The sequence below is a fragment of the Ceratotherium simum genome, chromosome 3 (assembly GCF_057802395.1).
Source record: "Ceratotherium simum simum isolate JZ-2026a chromosome 3, ASM5780239v1, whole genome shotgun sequence".
Classification (NCBI taxonomy): domain Eukaryota; kingdom Metazoa; phylum Chordata; class Mammalia; order Perissodactyla; family Rhinocerotidae; genus Ceratotherium; species Ceratotherium simum.
Genome location: NC_141902.1, coordinates 72,452,059 through 72,476,964, shown reverse-complemented (window position 1 = coordinate 72,476,964; position 24,906 = coordinate 72,452,059). Strand labels below are relative to the sequence as shown.

General features: G+C 39.7%; 1 protein-coding gene across 12 annotated transcripts in view; it reads right to left on the bottom strand.

Annotated features, from left to right (window-relative positions):
• Positions 1-24,906, bottom strand: part of HERC2 (HECT and RLD domain containing E3 ubiquitin protein ligase 2) — a 236,909-nt gene that overhangs the window by 158,013 nt on the left and 53,990 nt on the right. For all 12 annotated transcript variants that reach the window (XR_015551576.1, XM_087428800.1, XM_087428792.1 and 9 more), the window contains 8 exons: positions 17,675-17,894; positions 13,051-13,151; positions 12,367-12,523; positions 10,920-11,030; positions 10,229-10,400; positions 4,812-4,985; positions 2,230-2,418; positions 1,442-1,593 (listed from right to left, as the gene is read on the bottom strand). Coding sequence is in view for 11 of the 12 variants with exons in the window: in XM_087428800.1 (XP_087284926.1) it covers positions 1,442-1,593; positions 2,230-2,418; positions 4,812-4,985; positions 10,229-10,400; positions 10,920-11,030; positions 12,367-12,523; positions 13,051-13,151; positions 17,675-17,894 (1,276 nt within the window). In the remaining variant the exon portion in view is untranslated. The remainder of the gene's footprint in view (positions 1-1,441; positions 1,594-2,229; positions 2,419-4,811; positions 4,986-10,228; positions 10,401-10,919; positions 11,031-12,366; positions 12,524-13,050; positions 13,152-17,674; positions 17,895-24,906) is intronic.

Here is a 24,906-nt window from a genome sequence, read left to right as displayed (position 1 = left end):
ACTAATCACACTGCAATTTATATTTTACAAATAAAAAGCAGGAGGCAGTAAGGATTAATTGGGTAGAAAAGTCTTACTGGTTGATTCTTCACTTTCAAAATTAGCTAAATACCCCATGCTTATAATCCAGAATATGTTTACTGTGATTGGTAACACTCACTCTAGTCTCTCTAAAGACATGGTTTACTCACTTTGACCCACCACTCTGCAAAATAAATTAGTGCACAGAGGCAGGAGCACACACGGGCACAGGGACAGCCAAACCACTTACTCTTGTAGCACTTCTCCCTTCTGTTCAGCTCAAGTTTCAACTCCCACAAAGTTTCTCTCCAACTCCTGTCATTTGCACTGATCTCTATTCCTTCCCTCAACTCCTCCAGCAACGAACAAGTTACTCAATCTAGCACTTAATCTCAACTGAGTATTGTTTTATTATGAAATACTTTATACATACTAAATTATAAATAACATAAGAATGTTAAAAAGACCAACGCCTCCATCCTGTACCTCAACGCTTTCAAGTCCTGACTGCTCTATGCCAACCCCACCCACTTCCATTCTGAGAGTAACAACTATTCTAAATGCTGTACTTATCACCCCTTTGTTTTTCACTATCATTTTACCACAATTGTCTGAATCCCTTACAACACTCACTGTCAAGTTTGGAATATTTCTGCTGAATGCTAACACATGGTATGCATCACTTTGCTTTTTTCATGGTTTGGGATTCGTCCAGCAGATGTCCATTCCCACCCCGAAGTGAGAACGGGCCAGTCTCCTACTGACTCTGCGGCTGCCCACCCCTGCTCATGGCCCTGACACCCTTGCAGTGGCTGCATCTTCAACTTGATCCTAAGGCCAAAGTTTTCTTCACCAGGCTCCACTCACAACAGCAAGGTATAAAAGGGTTCCCATCGCTGCACGGCAGCTATCGCAACTCTCCGTTTTTATAACCTTGCATTTAGAACAACGATTTTCTGTTTAATTTCTGGTCTATCACAATGAACAAAACCTTCCACAAAATAGGATATTAAGAAACTGTTGATTTTTGTATCTGTAAAAATGATATGGCTCTAGGAAGAGGGGACCTTATCTGATAGAGACATATTGAAGTGTTTATGAATGAACAGTAGTGTGGGATTTGCTTTAGAAAATTCCATGGTGGAGGTGTGATATGTGTAGCTATAACAGGAGCAGCAAAAGCTGGCGGTGTTGAAGCTGGGGGAGAAGAGTGCAAATGCCAATTGATGTCACCCTCTGTGCTATAGGGACAGCTCCTGCGGTGTCACCCAGGGCTGACACACATTGGTAGCCCTCTCCATCCTAGCCCTACACATCTTAGCAGCTGGAAAACATCTAGCCACGCTTTTCTTTCCCACCCTATTTTGGATACAGCAACACAAAAAGGAGGGTGTCAGTTACAGGAATGGGCCGTACATACACAGTATCCCCGTGGCCCAGCCGTCCGCCATCCCCGCAGCCCCAGGAGTACACTTCTCCAGTGGCTGCCAAAGCCAAGTAGTGGTGACCATCGGAATGGGCAGCAATTTTTATAATGTTTCTGGAGGCAAGACCCTGGACAAGCTGTGGGGCCTAAAAGGGTAAAAATAAGACAAAAATTAGTAAGCAGTCCAAAGACAACGAAAACACTATGACTCTCCCCGCAATTGTGTATCTTGCTTTAACAAATCTTTCTTGAACTGAAAGAACGTGAGTCTCTGGTGGTTGCCAGGCCAGTTGTCCAGCAGCCCTGCCCAGCACTGACAGCATGGTAGGCAGCCTACAAGCAGTCTGCAGCATGACTAGGCTGCCCCTGCACAATGGAAATGCACAGCTCAAGGTGAAGAGCATCTTCCTTTAACAGGAACATGCACGCCCCAATCTGCCATCATCCCCACGAGGCCCAATTCCCTCATTTGTTACTGCCCAGACCCCAAAGTCAAATGAGTTTACACCTAGCAAGCCAGTTTCCATAGGGAATCATGATGGGCAATGAGTGTCACTGTAAGGAGTTCCTGATCTTAACAACTAAGAAATTCTGCCACAAAATCTTGACAATAATGATGATGACTGAGATTATTAAAACATGACTAATAATATACAACGAACAGACGCTTAGAAATCTTCAGAAATCAAACGATTTAAAGAAAGACTAGACCTCTGTAGCATCCACAGTAGAGAATCCACCCCCAAGGGAAGCGATTCGGGCACACGTCCCAGAACACCCACCAGTGTGTCACTGTTGTACGCCTGCGTGTACACGCGGCCGTTCCTCGACAAGATCAGGAAGCGCTTCTCTGCACAGGCGATCTGCGTGACCCCCAGGTTGGCAAGGCCTTCACATTGAATTGGACCAATCACATTGGCATAGTATTTCCATCCTATTAAACCCCAACCTATGACTTCTTGCAATGACCCCTGTAAGATAACAAATTAAGTCAACTTTTTTTTTTCCAGCAGCAAAAAAATGCCTTTCTTAGCCAAAAGAAAGAATAATTAATGCTAGGAGCAACACTGAGATACTGTAAGATAAAAACAAAGCAAGTAAAGAAAGGAGCTGATTCAAAACATCAAAATAACCCATAACATTCCATATTATCTCACTTAACAGGTAAGATAAGTGACTAAAGAGGTTATTTTTTTACAGCATTTCATTTTAACAGAGCCTTGAAAAGTAGTACAAGTAGACCTTAAACATATTTTTAAATGCCGAAACCATTATCAGATTACCATTTTGTGCCATTAACAGGCAGAAACCCAAAAGCCTAAGCACAAGGCTAGGAGACAGGTGTCCCTACTGTGAGAGGGTGAGAGGGATCAAGCCATGTGAGCAATTTTGTGATAATCAGCTAATGGGTCCACCCATGTTAGGTACTTCACCGCTGGCGCATGTGCGCATACACAGAGGAACAAAGGTACAAGGTTAGTCATCGCAGCACCATTTGAGCAGCAAACTTCTGGCAACATAAGTGTGCACCAATAGGAGACTGGTTAAAAAATCAAGATACATCCACACATGGAATACTGAGCTGCTTTAAAAAAATAAACGGAAATTAACCCCTTGTCAGATATAAGACTTGCAAATATTTTCTCCCAGTTGGTGGGTTGTCTTTTCATTTTGTTTTTTGTTTTTGTTTTTTTTTAAAGATTTTATTTATTTATTTTCCCCCCCAAAGCCCCAGGAGATAGTTGTATGTCATAGCTGCACATCCTTCTAGTTGCTGTTATGTGGGACGCGGCCTCAGCATGGCCTGAGAAGCAGTGCGTCAGTGCATGCCCGGGATCCAAACCCGGGCCGCCAGCAGCGGAGCGCGCGCACTTAACCGCTAAGCCACGGGGCTGGCCCCTCATTTTGTTGATGATTTCCTTTGCTGTGCAGAAGCTTTTTAGCCTGATGTAGTCCTATTTGTTTATTTTTTCTTTTGTTTCCCTTATCTGAGTAGCCTCGGTATTTATCCAAAGAACATGAAATCAATAATTCAAAAAGATACATGCACCCCTATGTTCATCACAGCATTAGCCACAACAGCCAAGACGTGGAAGCAACCCAAGGGCCCATCAATAGATGAATGGATAAAGAAAATGTGGTACACACACACACAAACACAATGGAATACTATTCAGCCACAAAAAAAGAAAAAATCATGCTGTTTATGACAACATGGATGGACTTTGAGAGTATTGTGCTAAGCGAAATACGTCAGACAGAGAAAGACAAATACCATATGATTTCGCTCATATGTGGAAGATAAACACACAGATAAGGAGAACAGATTGGTAGTTACCAGCGGGGAAGGGGTGGAGGGACAGGAAAAGGGGTAAACGGGCTCATATGAATGGTGACCGATAGAAACTAGTCTATTGGTGGTGAACACAATGCGGTCTATACAGAAACTGAAATATAATAATGTACACCTGACACGCACACAATGCTATAAGCCAATATGACCTCAATAAAATAGTTTTTAAAAAAATAAATAAGGGAGAAGCTCTATTTATTGATACAGAAAGCTCTTCAGTACATACTGTTTAGTGAAAAAAACAAGCTACCACTAATATACTCATTCCAGAGAAAGGACACATAAGAAACTAGAAAAGTGAGAAGCAGCAGGTGAAAAACTGGGTAGATGATGGGCAATAAAGCATGTCTTTGCATTTAATTTTGATTTTTGAACGATGGGAATTTATTACTTATTTAGAAAAAATAAATGACTGCAAAATGAAATAAATACATTCATGTTAAAAATAAAAAGTTAGAAAAACCTGGATTCAAAACCAGGATTATTCTGTGTGACCATGGCAAAGTTCACTGCCTCTCAAAGCTCACGGCCATTTCCCCATCGATACAATAGGGCAATGCTGTGATGACCGGATGCGACCGTGTGTGAGGTCCTCAGTGAGTGTGCACCAGCAGGCTCTCTACACATGTAATTAGTGTTGTCACTGCTATAACTAGCATCATTATAGAGAGCCCACATTCAGCACTCCTAGTGTACAAAAAAGGCACTGGAACCTCCCTGGGAAGGCAGGGTGGCATGTGGTTGTGTGGATAAAGGAGAGCTCTCTGTGGGTGTGCCTCCTGAATATGGAACCTGGGACACCAGGTTGGGTCCTTAACCCTGTGCACCTCAGCTTGCTCATCACTCGCTCTGACCACTGACAACACCTGAAACTGTATACGTGTTTAAAAGCTGTAAGCCAGCTCCACCCTCAATACCAGAGAAGTGAGTCTCCACACAAGTGCAGAATGAGAATCTAGGAGTGGTATAACTGTAGAACATACAAAGAATAAGCATCACTATCACACACACCTTATGAGATGTTGGAGAGCTACACAGAGGCGGCATACAGGGAGTAGCCAGGCGGTCTAAATGGGCCATGACAACAACCGCAGTTTGTCGTAGGTCAATCGCGAGTTCATTGTCTTGTGGAAGAGTAAGGTACCTCAGGAAACTCTCATTGGGGCTCAGGGGGCCGGACAGAAGCTAGAAAAGAAAAGTACACAAGCATCTTCAGAAACAGCGGAAAAAATCAAAGTGAGCTCTAACCGCTCTTTATATTTTGGTATTCACAGTTAATACATTATCTGTAAATCTGCTCCTTTGGGCCATCAAATGAGAAATGCTGCTGATGCATTGGCACTGCACACCTATACACTTACACACTTGCTGTACAACTGCATACATTCATCACCCATGTGCCAACTTCACACAGGTCAATGACACCGCCCAGCACCCTGCAGGCTCACTGCCCCAAAGACCCTTGGAAGAACACAGAGCAAGCTTCCTGGGAACACAGCATTGTACCTAAACCTGGCTTGGAAAACTGAAAACAAAAACCACTTATATTTTTATAAATGCCCACTCTGAAGAGAACGTAATTTTATTTGCCCATTAAGTAATAATTCTAACTCCTCTAAAGGCAGAATAGCCTTATTATCATCAGAGACTGCCAAGCGATAAAAAAAAAATTAGGCTGCAACTTTATAATGGAATGGCTAAGTCTTTCCAGAAAAGACCTGCAAAATCAAATTTGTACCTCTAAAAAGCAGTAGTCCCAGATTATCATTGAGCATCATGGCGGAGTGAGCTTTCCCGTGAACTCTTCCCCCAACAAGATACAACAAAAGCAACAGTCACAGACCAACAACGGAATCCCAGACAGTGAAAACCTAGAGCGGAGGGATCCACACTGCCGCACATCTGAGAGCAGAACGTGCTGGGCCCCCGGAGGAAGTGGGGAGAGGTAAGGAGAACTCCTCTCCCTCCCCATCAGATCAGCGATCCCGGTCGGCGCGGCTCCCAGAGAGGGGAGAGGGGCGGCCCTCGGCGGGGAAACCGTGGCTCTTCGGGCTCTCTCAGCCAGTGGGAAACTCCCGCACAGAGGACTCAGAGGAGCCACAGGGCTACCATCAACATCTGAGCACCCCAGAGAGCAGATAAAGGGGCAAACGAGAAGCCTCCCACGTCAGGGACCCAGAGGGCAAAAGAGAGCTCCCCCCTCCCTGCAACCCGGACTCTGCAGCTCGACCAGACCAGACCTAGCGATCCGAGGCAGACCAGATCAAACGACTGGACCCGTGGATCGCAGCGGGAAAAAACAAAACAAAACTGCGGATCGCAGCAGAAAAAGCGGGGCAGAGCACAGGGGGCTTAGACTACACAGCCCTTTACCACCAGACAGTGGCGGCAGGTGGAAATCGCAACCAGAGACTTCCAGGATGAGGAAAAACAAAACCAACACAGGAACCACAATGCAAAAATATATGAAATCACCAGACCAGAAACAAAATGACAAGCACCCAGAAATCAACCCCAAAGACACAGAAATCCATAAACTAAATGACAGAGATTTCAAAATAGCTATCATAAAAACACTCAACGAAATACGAGACAACACAGACAAACAATTCAATGAGATTAGGAGTTTCTTCACAAAAGAGATTGAAATCATAAAGAAAAACCAATCAGTGCTGATGGACATGAAGAACACAATGGAGGAGATAAAGGAGAATCTGGAATCTTGAAAGAACAGAGCTGACAATATGGAGGAAAGAATTAGTACTTTAGAGGATAGGAATACAGATATACTCCAGATGGAAGAGGAGAGAGAACTAAGACTAAAAAGAAATGAAGAAAGACTCCGAGAAATATCTGACTCTATTAGAAAATGTAACATAAGAATTATAGGTATTCCTGAGGGAGAGGAGAGGGAAAGAGGAACAGAGAGCCTATTCAAGGAAATAATAGCTGAGAATTTCCCAAATCTGGGGAAGGAGCAGGAAATACCAGTAAGCGAAGCCAACAGGACACCTATATATATTAACAGACAAAGGCCTTCACCCACGACACCTAGTGGTAAGGCTAGCCAGGGTCAACGACAAAGAAACAATATTAAGGGCAGCTAGACAAAAACAAAAAATAACGTACAAAGGAACTCCCATCAGGCTCTCAGCGGATTTCTCAACAGAAACTTTTCAGGCTAGAAGAGACTGGAATGATAGATTCAAAATACTGAAAGACAAAAACTTTCAGCCAAGAATACTCTATCCAGCAAAAATATCCTTCAAATATGATGGAGAAATAGTAACTCTCCCAGATAAACAAAAGCTAAGGGAGTTCATGGCCACGAGACCCCCACTACAAGAAATACTCAAGAAGGCCCTCAGGCCTGAAAAAAAGAAAAGAAAGGGAACACAAAACTTGGAGGAAGGAGAAAAGTTGGTAGACAAAATCAGAGAAATAGTAGATCTTTACCGGAATAGGTTAGCAACCACTTAAATACTAAAAAGCAGTAGTCCCAGGGGTTCAGACCCAGGGCCCGGGCAGGCCCTGCTCCACCACCAGCCTTGGCATCCTGGGACTAGACACAGTGACAACTTAGGTGACATGCTTCATGAGGTACGCCACACACAAGAAAGGCCAACACAGTGAGCCACTCTGTTCAATGCTCTTTTTCTAATATTTATTTAAAAATATGCATTTCTTCAATCTACAATAATCAGTTGCATTTCTATATGCTAATAATGAACTAACAGAAAGAGAGCTCAAAAAGATAATACCATTTACAATTGCATCAAAAAGAATAAAATGCCTAGGAATAAATCTTACCAAGGAGGTGAAGGACCTATACAATGAGAACTACAAGACATTATTGAAAGAAATCCATGATGACATAAAGAAATGGAAAGATATCCCATGCACGTGGATTGGAAGAATAAACATAGTTAAAATGTCTATATTACCTAAAGCAATCTACAGATTCAATGCAATCCCAATCAGAATCCCAATGACATTCTTCACAGAAATAGAAAAAAGAATACTAAAATTTATATGGTGCAACAAAAGACCCTGAATAGCTAAAGAAATCCTAAAAAAAATAAGAACAAAGCAGGAGGCATCACAATCCCTGACTTCAAAACATACTACAAAGCAATAGTAATCAAAACAGCATGGTACTGGTACAAAAACAGACACACAGATCAATGGAACAGAATTGAAAGCCCAGAAATAAAACCACACATATACGGACAGCTAATTTTTGACAAAGGTGCTAAGAACATGCAATGGAGAAAGGAAAGTCTCTTCAATAAATGGTGTTGGGAAAACTGGACAGCCACATGCAAAAGAATGAAAGTGGACCATGTGCTATCGCCATTCACAAAAATTAACTCAAAATGGATCAAAGACCTGAAAGTGAGACCTGAAACTATAAAATTCATAGAAGAAAATATAGGCAACACACTATTTGACATTGGTTTTAAAGGAATCTTTTCGGATGACATGCCTACCCAGACTAGGGAAACTAAAGAAAAAATAAACAAGTGGGACTTTATCAGATTAAAGAGCTTTTATAAGACAAATGAAACCAGAATCAAGATGAACAGACAACCAACCAGCTGGGAGAGAATATTTGCAAAACATACATCTGACAAGGGGTTGATCTCCATAATATATAAAGAACTCACACAACTGAACAACAAAAAAACAAACAACCCAATCAAAAAATGGGCAGAGGAAATGAACAGACACTTCTCCAAGGAAGATATACAGATGGCCAATAGGCACATGAAAAGATGCTCAACATCACTCATCATCAGGGAAATGCAAATCAAAACAACGCTAAGATACCACCTCACGCCCGTTAGAATGGCTATAATCACCAAGACAAAAAACAACAAATGTTGGAGTGGATGTGGAGAAACAGGAACCCTCATACACAGCTGGTGGGAATGCAAATTGGTGCAGCCTCTATGGAAAACGGTATGGAGATTCCTCAAAGAATTAAAAATAGAGATGCCCTATGATCCAGCCATCCCACTACTGAGAATCTATCCAACGCACCTGAAATCAACAATCCAAAGAGGCTTATGCACCCCTATGTTCATTGCAGCATTATTCACCATAGCCAAAAAGTGGAAGCAACCTAAGTGTCCCTCGACTGACGATTGGATTAAGAAAATGTGGTATATATATACAATGGAATACTACTCAGCCATAAAAAAAAGACAAAATCGTCCCATTTGCAACAACATGGATGGGCCTGGAGCGTATTATGTTAAGTGAAATAAGCCAGAAAGAGAAAGACAAACACTGTATGATCTCACTCATATGTGGAATATAAACCAACACATGGACAGAGAAAACTGGACTGTGGTTACTAGGGGCAGTGGGGGTGGGGGGTCGGCACAAGGGGTGAAGGGAGTCATATATATGGTGATGGACAAACAAAAATGTACAACCCAAAATTTCACAATGTTAGAAACCATTAAAACATCAATAAAAAATAAATAAATAAATATGCATTTCAGACTTGCGTCTGTGTTGCCCACAGAGATGGTGCTCACTGATCTGAGATCTTCTCCATAAATGGCATATGGAGGAGGAAGACTAACCTGGCTCCTCTAAGCAGGGTCAAAACAAATAAGCATTACCCACTAGGCAACTGCATGCATGCGCACTTTCAATGTGGACAGAGTGAGACCTCACGGTAGAGCACCTCCTCTGAACCGGACACATGCTCCTTCCCTCTCCAGCTGAGCCTCAACTTCTGCACTGCCCTCTCACCCCTGCCCCGTTATCACTGCAAGCGCTCATAAGGAACTGCTTGACTCGCACGCTTCGTTCCTGAACTATCACCAGGATCTTTACCCATCTTCATGCCTCTACTAACTCGCTCCCTCGTGAAAGTGAGCATGCCTTCTTTACACCTTCCACTGCATCTTAAACTCCCTCCCCATCACAGCCAAAGCACGACACAAGTGGCTGTTTGGAACATGCAAGTACTAAAGCCATAAACACAAAGGCTCAATGGCTCAAGTTCAGCAGAAAGAAACCTGCGTGGTCAACAAGGCAGCAGATGGGTCTCTCAAAGAGAACAAATTGATAAATATCAACAAATACATTCCTCCTACTAAGTATACACAATTCAGAACAAACAGAGCCCAGGGTCTATAGAACAGAGCAAGCTCTGGCCAATCCTTAGTTGCTTCAAAGAATCCTAAGGTGCTTGTGTGATGTCCTGCCGCATCAACTGTAACTCACCCCATGACCTCCCACACCTGTCCCACATCTGACTCACTGTTGTAACCACCAAATACACACTCCCTCCTAGAAACAACCACTGCCACCAGACATGTGCTCTGGTCTTGCTTATAAAAGTCTAACTCTTTTAGGATAACTGAAATGAAAAGAGCTACTTAAATGCAAAGCCTCATTCTGATACTTACGTGAGTGTCACCCTCTGTATGAGGGGTGTCTTTACTGCAGATGATGCTCTGGAATCTCTGCAGCAAAGGGAGAAGGGGGGCGCTGGTGCCCTGGGCGGACCGCTCATTGTCAGTTTCCTGTGTCCCACTGTCCCACAACTGAAGCAACAACAGGACAGCAGATAACATTTGGCTGAAAGAGAAAATATCTTTAATCTCTAGTAAACACAGGTTAACATTTTTTGCCACAGTCTGTCAAACATAAAAGCAGACAGCCAAATAAAATTGAAGAAATACTTTAGATTTGAAAGGAAACTAAAATAATGCCATGAAAACAATTCTTGGCAGTAAAATCAATGAATCAACACCAAGCTTTTAGCACAAGACCTCTCCCTTCTGTGGATAAGAAATATAAAACCAGTTAAGAAGCTCAAACAGCACTTTCTACAGGGACTTTCTAGGACCTTAACTTAATGGAATAAAAATAATTATTTGAAGAAAATTAAGAGGAAAGAAAACCAGTTCCTAGACTACTAAAAGTGGAACATAAAAAAGGAAGTGAAGAAAACCTAAGTGTACACAGGTTTGAAAGAAGAGAGGGTCCTGGGACACGGTTCTTTGATTACAGAACACCACACGTTTCCTACAATCACAAATGATTCAGATGTTTGGGTACAGAGGCATGAGGTACTCCTGGCCTATGGCACCTCACCTCAGCGTGCCTCGCTGCACAGCCAGCTCTAACAGGATGGCCAGGGCCAGGTGCTGGTCCTGCAGGGGGATGCTTCCTGGCCCTTTGGTACCAGGCGTTCCGTGAACATCCCTGAAATGACAACAGTGGATAAGGAACCAAGTAACGTCAGAGCTTCAAGACAGCACACGCTTAAGATAACACTAAAACCTCGTTAATTATGTTCTCTCTCCCATGCAGAAATACATTTTTAATATTTAGAATCAAGTTTCTGAGACTTGCTACTCAAATTTAATCAGAGATTTTAAAGTGTACAATTAACTTGTAAAGATATGTTTTTATTAAAAGTATTAATTCAGATACTATAAGATGATTACATTAGAAGATATAATCCAAGTTTTCGTAACATAAAATTATTTGTATCATTATTTAATCCATGAGTAGAAAAATGTTTAGATATGTTTTCAGTTTCAAAGACATGTAAGGCTATTAGAATGTCAATATTCCTCTAGAGAATTGGAGAAGAATCAATTTCTAAAACCACCTAAGAATCTATAGGCAAAAAATGTCTATGCTTATTTTTATCTCTGATCAAAGCAGTAATTAAAAAGTTTCCTTGTTCTTCAATAGTAAATAATAGGTCTTCTTAACCCAAGACAGAAGAGGGAGGCTCCTCCAACATCACCATTACAGTTGAACTTTTGACATTAATTCCAAGCCTATTTTCAGGGCCCCTAGCCCTAACCCCGTGGCAATCCCTTCACCAGCACTCTGAGAACCCAAATTCACAGCCCACTGGCATGGAGACCACAGGTGTCCCTCCTTGCTGGAAGGGGCATAGAATTGACCTCTGGTGAAGGGAATGGGAAGAGACTCACTTGTCTTCTAAGCCTATCTTGGCTGTTGAATTTTGTACTAACTATATACATTTTCTTTAAATTTAAAAACCATTAACAAAAATACATAGGACTCAAGACCAGAGTTCATGATTTTCCTTACAGAAAAATGATTCACATTCAAATTTTTTTACACTGAAAAGACTAGATGTAGGTTTAAACATTTTGATCTTGAGTAGTTTTTTAATTCCACATTGTCTATTAAGATAACACCCATCATTCAGAATGGTGGCATCCACATTCTCACTGAGAGGCACACATAGGTGCTCAAACACTTCAGGAATGGCTGATCCCCGAATCATAAAATATCCCGAAAAAATAAATTACAAAAGCATCTTTTGTTTTCCATCCCATTCTATATGACAGCTTCATGGGTCCAATCAGAATATCAAAAATCAAACATCTGAAAAGCTGAGAACCAAGAACTGGAATCACAGAGCTGAGGATGTCCTGGAAACACACACCAGGAACCAATCTACTAAGTTTCTTAGCTCTAAAGAGAAGAAGGGAGACAAGACTTTGAAGCATGCTGGAACTGTTCACACAGTAAGATGTGAAAAGAAAGAACTTACCCCGTCACGACGGACCTGAGGAACCTGGTTGCTCTTTCTACCACCTCCAGCCACACAGAGGATACCGTGCTCTCATCGAAGAGAGAGGCCTCAGGCAAGGCTCTCAGGGCATCCAGGGACTCCTGCAACAGCTCACTGCAGAGGTCTGCGTCCTCCCCTGGGCACACATACATATCAGCGGAGGCCACCCACTCCTCGGGCAGCACTGACAAGCAAAGCTCTCTTCACCTTCCCAGATAGGCCTCCTACCCCTCAGCGTGAGAGGACACCATTGTCACATTTTCAATCCCTCACTTTCCTCTCAATGAGATACCCCAAGAACTCAAGACTAAAATTTAACACAGTTGCCCCAAAGTCAGTTCTTTATTTTATGACTCTCACACAAGCAATTCTAACTTCTTGCTCTCCTAGAAAATAAATCAGTACTAAGGCACTGCAGTGGTTTACCTGAGATGTGTGTGCATACACACTCTTTTTTTTTTTTTTTTAAAGAAGCACAGACCTGAAAGATCCAACAGACTCTGAAGTCTCTCACTTTGCAAAGAAGGAAAATAAGGCACAGAAAGCATATGGGATGCTCCCAGGCCTCAAGCACCCAGGCCCAAGGGCATGTGGTGGCAGAACTGAGAGGAGAACCTAAGTCTCCTGATGTGGTAGGGACACAGAACACCATGCTACACGTACCTGACCGCCAGGCCCTGCGTAAGAAGGCAAAGGCAAAGGAGAGAGCTGCTCGGGATCCGACTCTTGCAAGTCCTTCCACCCCTTTGCCTGTGGGCCGGGAACTGCAGACAACACACATGAGGGTTGTGAAACTGATCAGTCAGAGGAATGTGCAAATACTAAAATAAAATAAATTACATGAAAGGATTTGTACCAATATGCGATCAATGGGTTTCTTTAGATGACAGGATCACAAGTGACTTTTAGTTTCATTTTTTAAAAACTTTTTTTTTTTTTGCTGAGGAAGATTCAGCCTGAGCTAACATCTGTGCCAATCTTCCTCTATTTTGCATGTGGGTCGCTGCCACAGCATGGCCGCTGAGGAGTGGTGTAGGTCCACACCCAAGAACTGAACCTGGGCTGCCAAAGCGGAGCGTGCCAAACTTAACCACTAGGCCACAGGGCTGGCCCCCAAAAACTTTTATCAAATGTCCTTTGTAAAGGAAGTTTTCTCTTTAAGGAAAAGAAAAAGACATTTAAATGACTCATAAAAATGCTCTCAAAAAAATCTCTGGAAGCTGATATTATTAGTTGGGGGGAGATAGATGGGAAACAGAAAATTAACAGATAAATACATAAATGGTGGAATTAAACCTCATGTAGTAAAGAACAGGCAGGTGAAGTGAGTGAGGAGCACACAGAGACTACGACCAACGCCTGAGACTCTGCGCCAGGTCTGTGGAATCGGAACGCTTGGCCGTACTTGCTCTGGATCTTTCCCTTTTCGGGCCTGTATGACTGCTGGCTTTGGAGGCCCCACATACTATCCTATTCCCTTTCATCCCCACCCTGCTGAGGTTACCCTCTCTTGAATTTAATGATTATCATTCTCATGTGTCTTTTTAAGCTTTTCAGTATATATATGTATATAATGTATTATATACATTAATTTAATAAGATGGTTTCATTTTGCATGTTTTTAAAAAGTTATACAAATAACAGAAAAAAATCAACCTAAAAAATACTAGAATACAAAAATGTGTGGACAATATAAACTCAATCATGCATAACCAATACTTTTATTTTCAACTTGACACTATTGAATATTTCTACTATACACAGTATTCTCCAAATTTACTATAATTTGCTTTCATAATCAGGCAGAAACGCTACTAAAAACGGGTAATGATATGGAATGATCTCTCCAAAATACAACGTCAAGTGAAATAAGCAGTGAAGGAGGTGATGATCCAACTGAGGCAGCTAGTATACAGGTATCTGTGAATCCTGAACAATACACGTGGAGCTCTATGAGGAGACATAAGAAACTGTAATGCGTGGCTGCCTCTAAGCAGAGGACTGGGTGCCTGGAATACAGGAAAAAGGAGGTATAAATTTTATTTCTGAATGAGAAACACAAACATTACAAGATACAGATGTATAATAAGACATGTGGTCTTTAAAACAGAGAGAACACAAACTAAGTTTATTCAGATGATGTGGGAGAAGCACCCTAGACAAAGGGCCCTCTGAGAAAGCTGCTCCAGGAGAAGCATGAGCTAGGGCTCCCATTAGGCAATTGTGACCTTGTCGCTGGAGAAAAATCCCAACAGCCTTAAATTTGTACCGTGTAAGAACTGCTAAATCTTCGACAAGTGGCTCTCTATTTTAAAGATATTCAAGGGGGAAAAAAAAAAATAGCTTGGACCCACTCCCATTCACACCAGTCAACTATCAAACACGCAGCTAGTTCTACAAAATAGGTAAAACCCACCACTATCCAATTAGTTGAGAAAAAGAAATCTACAAAAATTTAGGAGATATCACTACACATCTAATAGAATGGCTAAAATTAAAAAGTGACAATACCAAATGCTGACCAGGATGTGGAGAAACTGGATCACTCACACATGCCTGGTGAGAACGTAAAATGGTACAGCTATCTGGGAAAAGAGTATGGCAATGTCTTACAAACCTAAACGTAAGACCTAATAACTGCACTTCTAGGGCATTTATTCCAGAGAAATAAAGTCAGGTTCACACAAAAACCTATCTACTAATATTCAGAGCAGTTCTATTAATAATCCTCAAAAATTGTAAATAACCAAGATGTCCTTCAACATTGAATGGTTACAAATGTGGTACATCCATACCATGGAATACTCAGCCACGGTGATACATGCAACTACTTGGAAGAATCTCAAGGGACTAATGCTGAGTGAAAAAAGCCAGCGTCAAAGGGTTACATGATATGGGGCCAGCCCAGCCGCACAGTGTTTAAGTTTTCTCACTCCGCTTCGGCGGCCGAGTGTTCACAGGTTCAGATCCAGGGACTAGACCTATGTACTGCTCATCAAGCCATGCTATGGCAGGCGTCCCACATATAAAATGGAGGAAGATGGGCACAGATGTTAGCCCAGGGCCAATCTTCCTCAGCAAAAAAAGAGGAAGATTGGCAACAGATGTTAGCTCAGGGCTGATCTTCCTCACCAAAAAAAAACAAAAACAAAAACGGTTACATAACAGACTCAGAGAACAGACTAGTGGGTGCCAGAGGTTAAGGCAGGGGTTGAGGGGAGAGGAAGGAGGTGAATGTGCCTATAACAAAGGTCCTTGTCCTGTACCCTGACTCTGGCAGTGGTGATAGAAATCTATACCTGTGATAAAATCATATGGAAATATACACATACACAGAGTTGAGAGCATGTAAAACTGAGGAAATCTGAGTAAGACAGGTAAACTGTATCAAAGTTGATACCCTAGTTGGACACTGTACTACAGTTTTGCAAATCGCTACCACTGGGGGAAACTGGGTGAAAGGGCATCTATCTGTACTATTTCTTATAACTACCTGTGAATCCACGATTATCTCAAAATAATTTTGGGGGGGGCGAGGAAGATTAGCTCTGAGCTAACATCTGTTGCCAATCCTCCTCTTTTTGCTGAGGAAGATTGGCCCGGTGCTAACATCTGTGCCCATCTTCCTTTACTTTATATGGGTCGCTGCCACACACGGCTTGATAAGCGGTGCGTCAGTCTGCTCCCAGGATCTGAACCTGGGAACCCCAGGCCGCCAAAGCAGAGCACGAGAACTTAACCGCTATGCCATCGGGCCGGCCCCTAAAATAACTTTTTTTTAATTTAGGAATTTCCTCCATTTAATGAAAGATAGATTTCAATTAATCCATCAACCCTATCTCACCACAAAGGAAAGAGCACAGAGAAGAATCACTTGGGCTTTCAGCCACTTCTGCATCTTGGGGAATTCAGTTTGATTCAACAAACATAAAGGAGTGCTTAGAGAATCTTAGGATCTACCACCCACATCCACAGAACCCCTCTCAGATCAATGACCATCACAGATGGCCACCCATAACCCAGTCAAGAAGGACAGAAAGAACTGTTCCACTGTCTATCATCACAGGCAGGAATCTTCCTCTCTCACTTGGTTTGATTTATCTTAAAACTGCTGCTAAAATATATGACATGTAATGTGATTTCAACTAGATTTAAAAAGAAAAAAATAAGTAAATATGCTACATTTAGCCCTTCTTATCTCAGGGTAGTTCCCCGTTTCTTTCCGCCTCTTGGACTTTCCATGTGTTGTATAGAGAGTAAAAGGCAATGTTACAATCAAATAAAACCAACTCTCTTAACTACATAAAATATGAGTTCTATATGTAAATTGTTTAGTCCAGCCTTCTGAGAACAAAAATCTGGAAGATAGCTACATTTTGGAAAAATACAATTTTACACAAGCTTTAAGCATTTTAGTGGCTGTTAGTTAATGTCTCAGAGAAAATCTGCTGATGTATAACAATATATTAAAAATCATATGCCTGAGGGGGCCAGCCCTGTGGCGTAGTGGTTAAGTTTGGCAAATTCCACTTTGGTAGTCTGGATTCGCAGGTTTGGATCCTGGGCACGGACCCACACCACTTATCAGTCATGCTGAGGTGGCAACTCACATACAAAACAGAGGAAGATAGGCACAGATGTTAGTTCACAGCGAATCTTCCCCATTCAAAAAAAAAAAATGTCATCAAGAAAAAACTAGACTATTGGTGGTGAGCACGCTGCAGCCTATACAGAAACTGAGATATAATAATGTACACCTGAAATTATACACTGCTATAAACCAATATGACCTCAATAAAATAAAAAAAAATAAAAAATAAATTAAAAAATCATAAGCCTGAAAGCATCTCTTGCAGTAAAAGAATAAGAAAATCACATTAGGAAGAAAAAAATGAAGCATCTGAACTAGTTAGGCACTAAATATTACAATCTGACTACTCCCTATCCAGTAGCAAAACAAAACAAAACAAAAACAATATAATGTTCAGATCCCATTTTCAAATTTAGACACGCTGATTTAAACCTTTGGCTGGCTTCTACAGAGACTGACAAAAAAGGATCTTTAAAATAATGGCACAGATCACACAGCATAGCCTGTTACCAAGTGAACAAACTGGCAAAGCCATTCTCCAGATTATATGAAACATACAAAAAGGGAAAGAAAGAATAAAATTTCATAAGATGAAAAGAGAGACTATATTAAAAGCCTTAATTAAACTTTCCTAAACAAAATAGCCTAAATTTTATTTTTAGCTGGTATCAGGATTCTTTCTTCATTATATATTACCTTTTTTTGTCCACAGGAGGCAAAGAAATGCTGCTGCTTTTCCACTTAACTTTGACATTCTCCTGGAAAACCGTTCTATTCAAGGCAATGAAATATCGTTCCAAGACGACCAGCCTCTGCTTGAGTCTCAGAGCTGAAAGGGTGGTGGTGGCTGACTGGATGGCCAGAGCTTGCTGCTCTTTAACCAGCACAGAAAGACACTCCTTCAGTTCATTCACATCTAGAAAACAAGATAAGAAAACAGCCAATCTCTCTGTATCTTGGGCATAGTTTGTTGTAAAGTTGATAAAATGTATGATAATAATAGGTAATACCAGAGTGCTTAATATGTGCCAAAAACAGTTTTAAGCACTTTACACATATTAGGTAACCCTCACAGCCACCTCAAGAGGTAGTACTGTAAGTGTATTTCATGGAAGAGGAAACTGAGGCACAGAGAACGTGCCCAAGGTCAACCAGATAAGTATGGCATGTGGGACAGACCACTCTTAGCCACCATAATATACTGCCTCTCTGTAAACGTTGTATAAAACTTTTTAACACAAAGTTATGAAGTCAATACTTATCAGCAGCACATTTCCTAGACAGAAAGAAAAACTCTATCCATTATTTTCACGTTATGAAATGAAATTCAAAATAAAAACAATGTTTCAATAAAATTGCTCAGCTTACATGACTCATGAAAGGTAATACATTTATAGAACTATTACAGAGGAAGATAAAGCACTAGTTAAAATGTGCAATGGGCAAGTGGTATTTCATTATACAGTTCTCTCTACTGTGTATGTTTGAAAATTTCCACAACTAAGGAGATTTTTTTAAGTACCTACAAGACAATTACATGATGAAAATAATTCAAAGGATTCTGGTCTTCCACTTAAACATAGGTTGCCTTAAGTTGAACTCTAAATTAAGTTGCCTACCACGAATCCACTACACCAGTACAGCTCCCAGTGGTAGTATCCAGAGCTAACACATAGAAAACTAGATGAACACTTTAAATTCCACATTGGGTTCAAGATGGAGAATCAGAAACATTTACACATGAAGTACCACCCTTATGTTCACAGGCATCCTTGCGGAGTCACCCTTAGCCCAGCACTGAGAGGTGTCCAAGCCCTCGCAGACAAACGGGAGCCTTCAGTGACTAACAGGAGCCTTCAGATGAGCCATCCCTGTCAAGGATGGCTCATCTACACATCCCCTTGGGGAATTTCTTTCAGAAAACAGGTCTAGGAAAAGCTTTACCTTCCTAAAGGGGTACTATGTTTTCTACTTTTAAATAATAGTATGTCTCTTTTTTGCTTAGCTGAAAAGCCCAGAGACAATCAGAAGTTGAAAGAGCATCCTTGCCCTTGAGCATCTGTATGCTCTTCTTTGGATGTCCTACCTCTGTCCCAATCCTGAATGCATAGTCCAACAGTCATTTATTATAGGATACTCTGAAACAAGTGGATGAGTAAATAAAAAAACAGACAAACAAATCGTGGAGATCATGTGAGGAGCCAACAGAACTCCTACCTCCATCTGTCAGTAACAAAGTGCAGCACACCATTGCTCTGCCAGAGCGGTGTCACAGAAAGCCAGCTAAACAGAGTATCAGAACATAACATGAAAATATCTATGTTTCAATAGAGTCGCTCATCACACCAAAAACCAGAAAGATCTCAAACTTAATTTTAAAAAGACAATCAATAGATGGAAATACCTAGATGAGAGAGATCTTAGAAAAATCTGACAAAGATTTTAAAGAAGCCATGATAAAAATGCTTCAACGAACAATTACGAACACACCTGAAACATATGAAAACACAGAAAACCAAAGACAAGAAAAAGAAGACTTATAAAAAAGAACCAAATAGAAATTTTAAAACTGAAAAATATAATAACCAAAATTAAAAGGTCAGTAAATCGACTCAACAGTATAATGGAAAAAAACAGCAAAGAATCAGCGAACAGGAAGATAGAAGTTGCCCGATCTGAATAAGAAAGAGAAAATACACTGGAAAAAAAACGACTTTAAAAATACAATAGAGGAATTCAACATCAGACAACATGAAGCAGAAAAAAAGATGAGTGAATTTGAAGAGAGGGCAGTAAAACTCACACAATCAGAGTAACAAAAAGAAAAAAGAAGGAAAAAATGTGAAGATAGCTTAAGGGAATTAAGGGATAACATTAAAAGGACCAACACTGCATTATAGGGGATCCCAGAAAAAGAAGAGAGAAAGAGGCAGAAAACTTATTTGAAATAATAATGGCTAAAAACTTCCCTAACTTGGAGAAGGAAACAGACATGAAGATCTAGGAAGCACAGAGAGTTACAAATAAGAGGAACTCAAAGAGTCTCACATCAAGACACTTTATAATTAAAATGCCAAAAGGCAAAAACAAGGAGAGAACCTTAAAAGCACCAAGAGAAAAACAACTTGTTACATACAAGGGAACTCCCATAAAACTATCAGCAGATTCTTCAGCAGAAAGTTCCAGGCCAGAAGGGAGTGGCACAACATATTCAAAGTGATGAAAGGAAAAAACATCCAACCAAGAATACTTTCCCTGATAAAGTTATCAATCAGAATTGAAGGAGAGATAAAAGAGTTTTACAGACAAGCAAAGGCTAAAGGAGTTCATCACCACTAAATTGGCCTTAGAAGAAATGTAAAAGGCACTTCTTTAAGCTGAAAAGAAGGGGCACTAATGAGAAACAAGAAAACATATGAAAGTAAAAATCTCACTGGTAAAGGTAAATATATAGTAAAGGTAGTGGACTAATCAATTATAAAGGCAATATGAAGGCTAAAAGACAAAAGTAGTAAAAATAACTATAATTACAACAATTGGTTAAGGGATACACAAAATTAAAAAATATAAAATGTGATATCAAAAATTTTAAATGTGGGAGTGGGGAGTAAAAATGTAGACTTTCAGAATGTGCTCAAACTTAATATGCTATCAACTTAAAGGACATTGGTGTATATATATACATACCACATATATGCCATATATAGCACATATATATATATGTTGATATGTATGAGCCTCAGGGAAACCACAAAGCAAAAACCTACAGTAGATACACAAAAGATAATAAGAAAGGAATCTAAGCATACCACTAAAAAAAGTCATCAAACCACAAAGGAAGAGAGGAAGAGAAGAAGTAAGAAACAAAGGAACTATAAAACAGCCAGAAAACAATTAACAAAATGGCATTAAGTACATACCTATCAATAGTTACATTAAATGTAAACGGACTAAATTCTCCAATCAAAAGACACAGAGTGGCTGAACGGATTGAAAAAAAAAAGCATCTATACACTGCCTACAAGAGACTCAATTCAGATGTAAGGTACACACAGAGTGAAAGTAAAGGGATGGAAAAAGATATTCCATGCAAATGGAATCCAAGAGAAAGCTAGGACAGCTATAGTTATATCAAACAAAATAGACTTTAAAAGAAAGGCTGTAATAAGAGACAAGGGCATTACAAAATGATAAAGGGGTCAATCCAACAAGAGAATAGAACGTTTGTAAAAATTTATGCACCCAAGATAGGACCAATTAAATATATAAAACAAATCTTAACAGACCTAAAAGGAGAAACAGACAGCAGTACAATAATAGTAGGGGACTTTAATACACCACTTACATCAAAGGGTAGATCATACAAACAGAAAATCAATAAAGAAATGTCACCCTTAAATGACATGTAAGACCAGACAGACAACAGATATATACAACAGAATACACATTCTTCTCAACTGCAAATGAAACAATCTCCAGAATAGATCCTATGTTAGGCCACAAAACAAGTACTAATAACTTTAAGAAGACTGAAATCATATCAAGCATCTTTTCCTACCAAAATATTATGAAACTAGAAATCAATTACAAGAACACTGGAAAATTCATAAATATGTGGAGATTAAACAACATCCTACTGAACAACCAATGGGTCAATGAAGAAATCAAAAGAGAAATCAAAAAATACCTTGAGAAAATGAAAATGGAAATACAACACACTAAAACTTATGAGATGCAGCAAAAGCAGTTGTAAGACGAAAGTTCACAGTAATAAATGCCTGCCTCAAAAAACAAGAAAAATCTCAAATAAGCAACCTAACTTTATACCTCAAGGTAGCAGAAAAAGGACAAATGCAGCCCAAAGTTAGTGGAAGAAGGAAAGAACAAAGAACAAAGTGAAAATAAGTGAAATAGAGAATAAAAAGACAATAAAAAAGATCAATGAAACAAAGAGCTGGTTCTTTGAAAAGATAAACAAAACTGATAAACCTTTAGCTAGACTCAGTAAGAAAAAAAAGAAAGAGGATTCAAATAAATAAAATCAGAAACAAACAAAGAGACATTACAACTGATACCAAAGAAATACGGAAGATCATAAGAGACCACTATGAACAATTATATGCCAACAAATTGGACAACCTGGAAGAAATGGATAAATTCCTAGAAATATCATATCTTCCAAGACTGAATCATGAAGAAATAGATAATCTGAACAGACTGATTACTAGCAAGGAGATAGAATCAGTAATCAAAAACTTCCCAACAAACAGAAGTCCAGGACCAGATATCTTCACTGGTGAATTCTACCAAACACTTAAAGAAAAATTACTGCCATTCCTCCTCAAACTCTATGATCCAATGGGATTTATTCCAGGGATGCAAAGGTGGTTCCACATCCGCAAATCAATTAACGTGATACACCACATTAACAAAATGAAGGATAAAAATCGTATGATCATCTCAATAGACACAGAAAAAGCATCTGACAAAATTCAACATCGATTTATAATAAAAACTCTCAACAAAGTCAGTATAGAAGGAACGTACTTCAACATAATAAAGGTCATATATGACAAGCCCACACCTAATATCATACTCAGCCATGAAAAGCTGAAAGCTTTTCCTATAGGATCAGGAATAAGATAAGGATGCCCACTTTCACTATTCGTATTCAACACAGTATTGGCAGTCCTATCCAGAGCAGTTAGGCAAAAAAAAAAAAGTAAGAACTAAAAAGCATCCCAATTGGAAAGAAAGAAAGAAATCTGTCACTATTCGCAGATGACATAATATTATATAGAGAAAATCCTAAAGACTCCACCAAAAAATTCTTAAAACTAATAAACAAATTCAGTAATGTTGCAAGATACACAAATCTGTTGCATTTCTATACACTAATAACGAACTATCAGAAAGAAAATTAAGAAAACAATCTCACCTACAATTGCATCAAAAAGAATAAAATATCTAGGAATAAACGTAACCAAGGAGGCGAAAGACCTGTACTCTGAAAACTATAAGACATTGATGAAAGAAACTGAAGACACAGATAAATGGAAATATATTATGTGCTCATGGTTGGAAAAATTAATATTGTTAAAATGTCCACACTATCCAAAGCGATCTACAGATAACAGTGAAATCTCTTTCAAAATTCTGGTGGCATTTTTCATAAAAATAGAACAGAGGCAGCCCTGATGGTCTAGTGGTTAAAGTTTGGCACTCTCACCACTTCAGTGGCCTGGGTTTGTTTCCTGGGTGCAGAAGCACACCAACTCTCCGTCAGTTGCCATGCTGTGGAGCAGCTCACTTGGAAGAACTAGAAGGACTTACAACTAGGATATACAACCATGCACTGGGGCTTTGGGGAGAAAAAAAAATAAACCTACACATACACAGTCAATTAATTTATGACAAAGGACCCAAGAATACACAATGGGGAAATGACAGTCTCTTCAATAAATAGTGTTGGGAAAACTGGACAGCCACATGCAAAAGAATCACACTGGACAACTATCTTATACCATACACAAAAATTAACTCAAAATGTATTAAAGACTTGAATATAAGACCTGAAACAACAAATGACCTAAAAGAAAACACAGGCAGTAAGCTCCTTGAGGTTGGTCAGATTTTTTGAATCTGACAACAAAAACAAACAAGTGGAATTATATCAAGCTAAAAAGCTTCTACACAGCAAAGGAAACCATCAACAAAATGAAAAGGCAACCTGTCAAATGAGAGAAAACATTTTCAAATCATATATTTGATAAGGAGTTAATATCCACAATATATAAAGAACACATACAACTCAATAGCAAAAAACTAAATGATCCAATTAAAAAACGGGGAAAGGATCTGAAAAGACATTTTGCCAAAAAAGACATACAGATGGCCAAGAGATACATGAAAAGGTGCTCAACATCCTTAATCATCAGGGAAATGCAAATCAAAACCACAATGAGATATCACCTCACATCTATCAGAATGGCTATCGTCAAAACGACAAGAAATAACAACTGTTGGCAAGGATGTGGAGAAAAGAGAACTCTTTTGCATCGTAGATCGGAACGTAAAGTGGTATAGCCGCTAAGCAAAACATTATGTAGGTTTCTCAAAAAATTAAAAATAGAACTACCATATGATCCAGCAATTCACATCCAGGTATGTATCTGAAGAAAACAAAAATACTAATTCAAAAAGATATCTGCACCACCATGTTCATTGCAGCATTATTCACAACAGTCAAGAAATGGATACTATCTAAGGGTCCATTGATGGATGAATGGATACAGAAAATGTGGTATATATACACAATGGAATATTATTCAGCCATAAAAAAGAATGAAATCTTGCCATTTGCAACAACATGAATGGACCATGAGGGCATTATGCTAAGTGAAATGAATCAGACACAAAAAGGTAGATACCATATGATCTTTCCTGTATGTGGAATCTTAAAAAAAAAAAGAAAACCCAAGCTCATGGATATGGAGAACAGATTGGTGGTTGCCTAAAGTGGGGTAGAGGGTGGGCAAAATGGGTGAGGGTGGTCAAAAGGTACAAATTTCAAGTTATAAAATGAATAAGTCATGGGAATGTAGTGTTGTTCAGCATGATGACTATAGTTAATACTGTGTTGCATATTCTAAAGTTGCTGGGAGAGTGGATTATGAAGTTTCTCATCACAAGACCAAAAAAATTATTGTAACTGTATGGTGACAGATGTTAACTGGACTATCGTGGTGATAATTCTGAAATATATACAAATATTGAATCATTAAGTTGTACATTTGAAACTAATATAACGTTGTACGTCAATTATACCTCAATAAAAAAAAGTAAAACAAAAAAAGAACAGTCCAGGCATCTGTGGGACTATAACAAAAGATCTAACATTCTTGTCCTTGAACTCCACATAGGAAAGA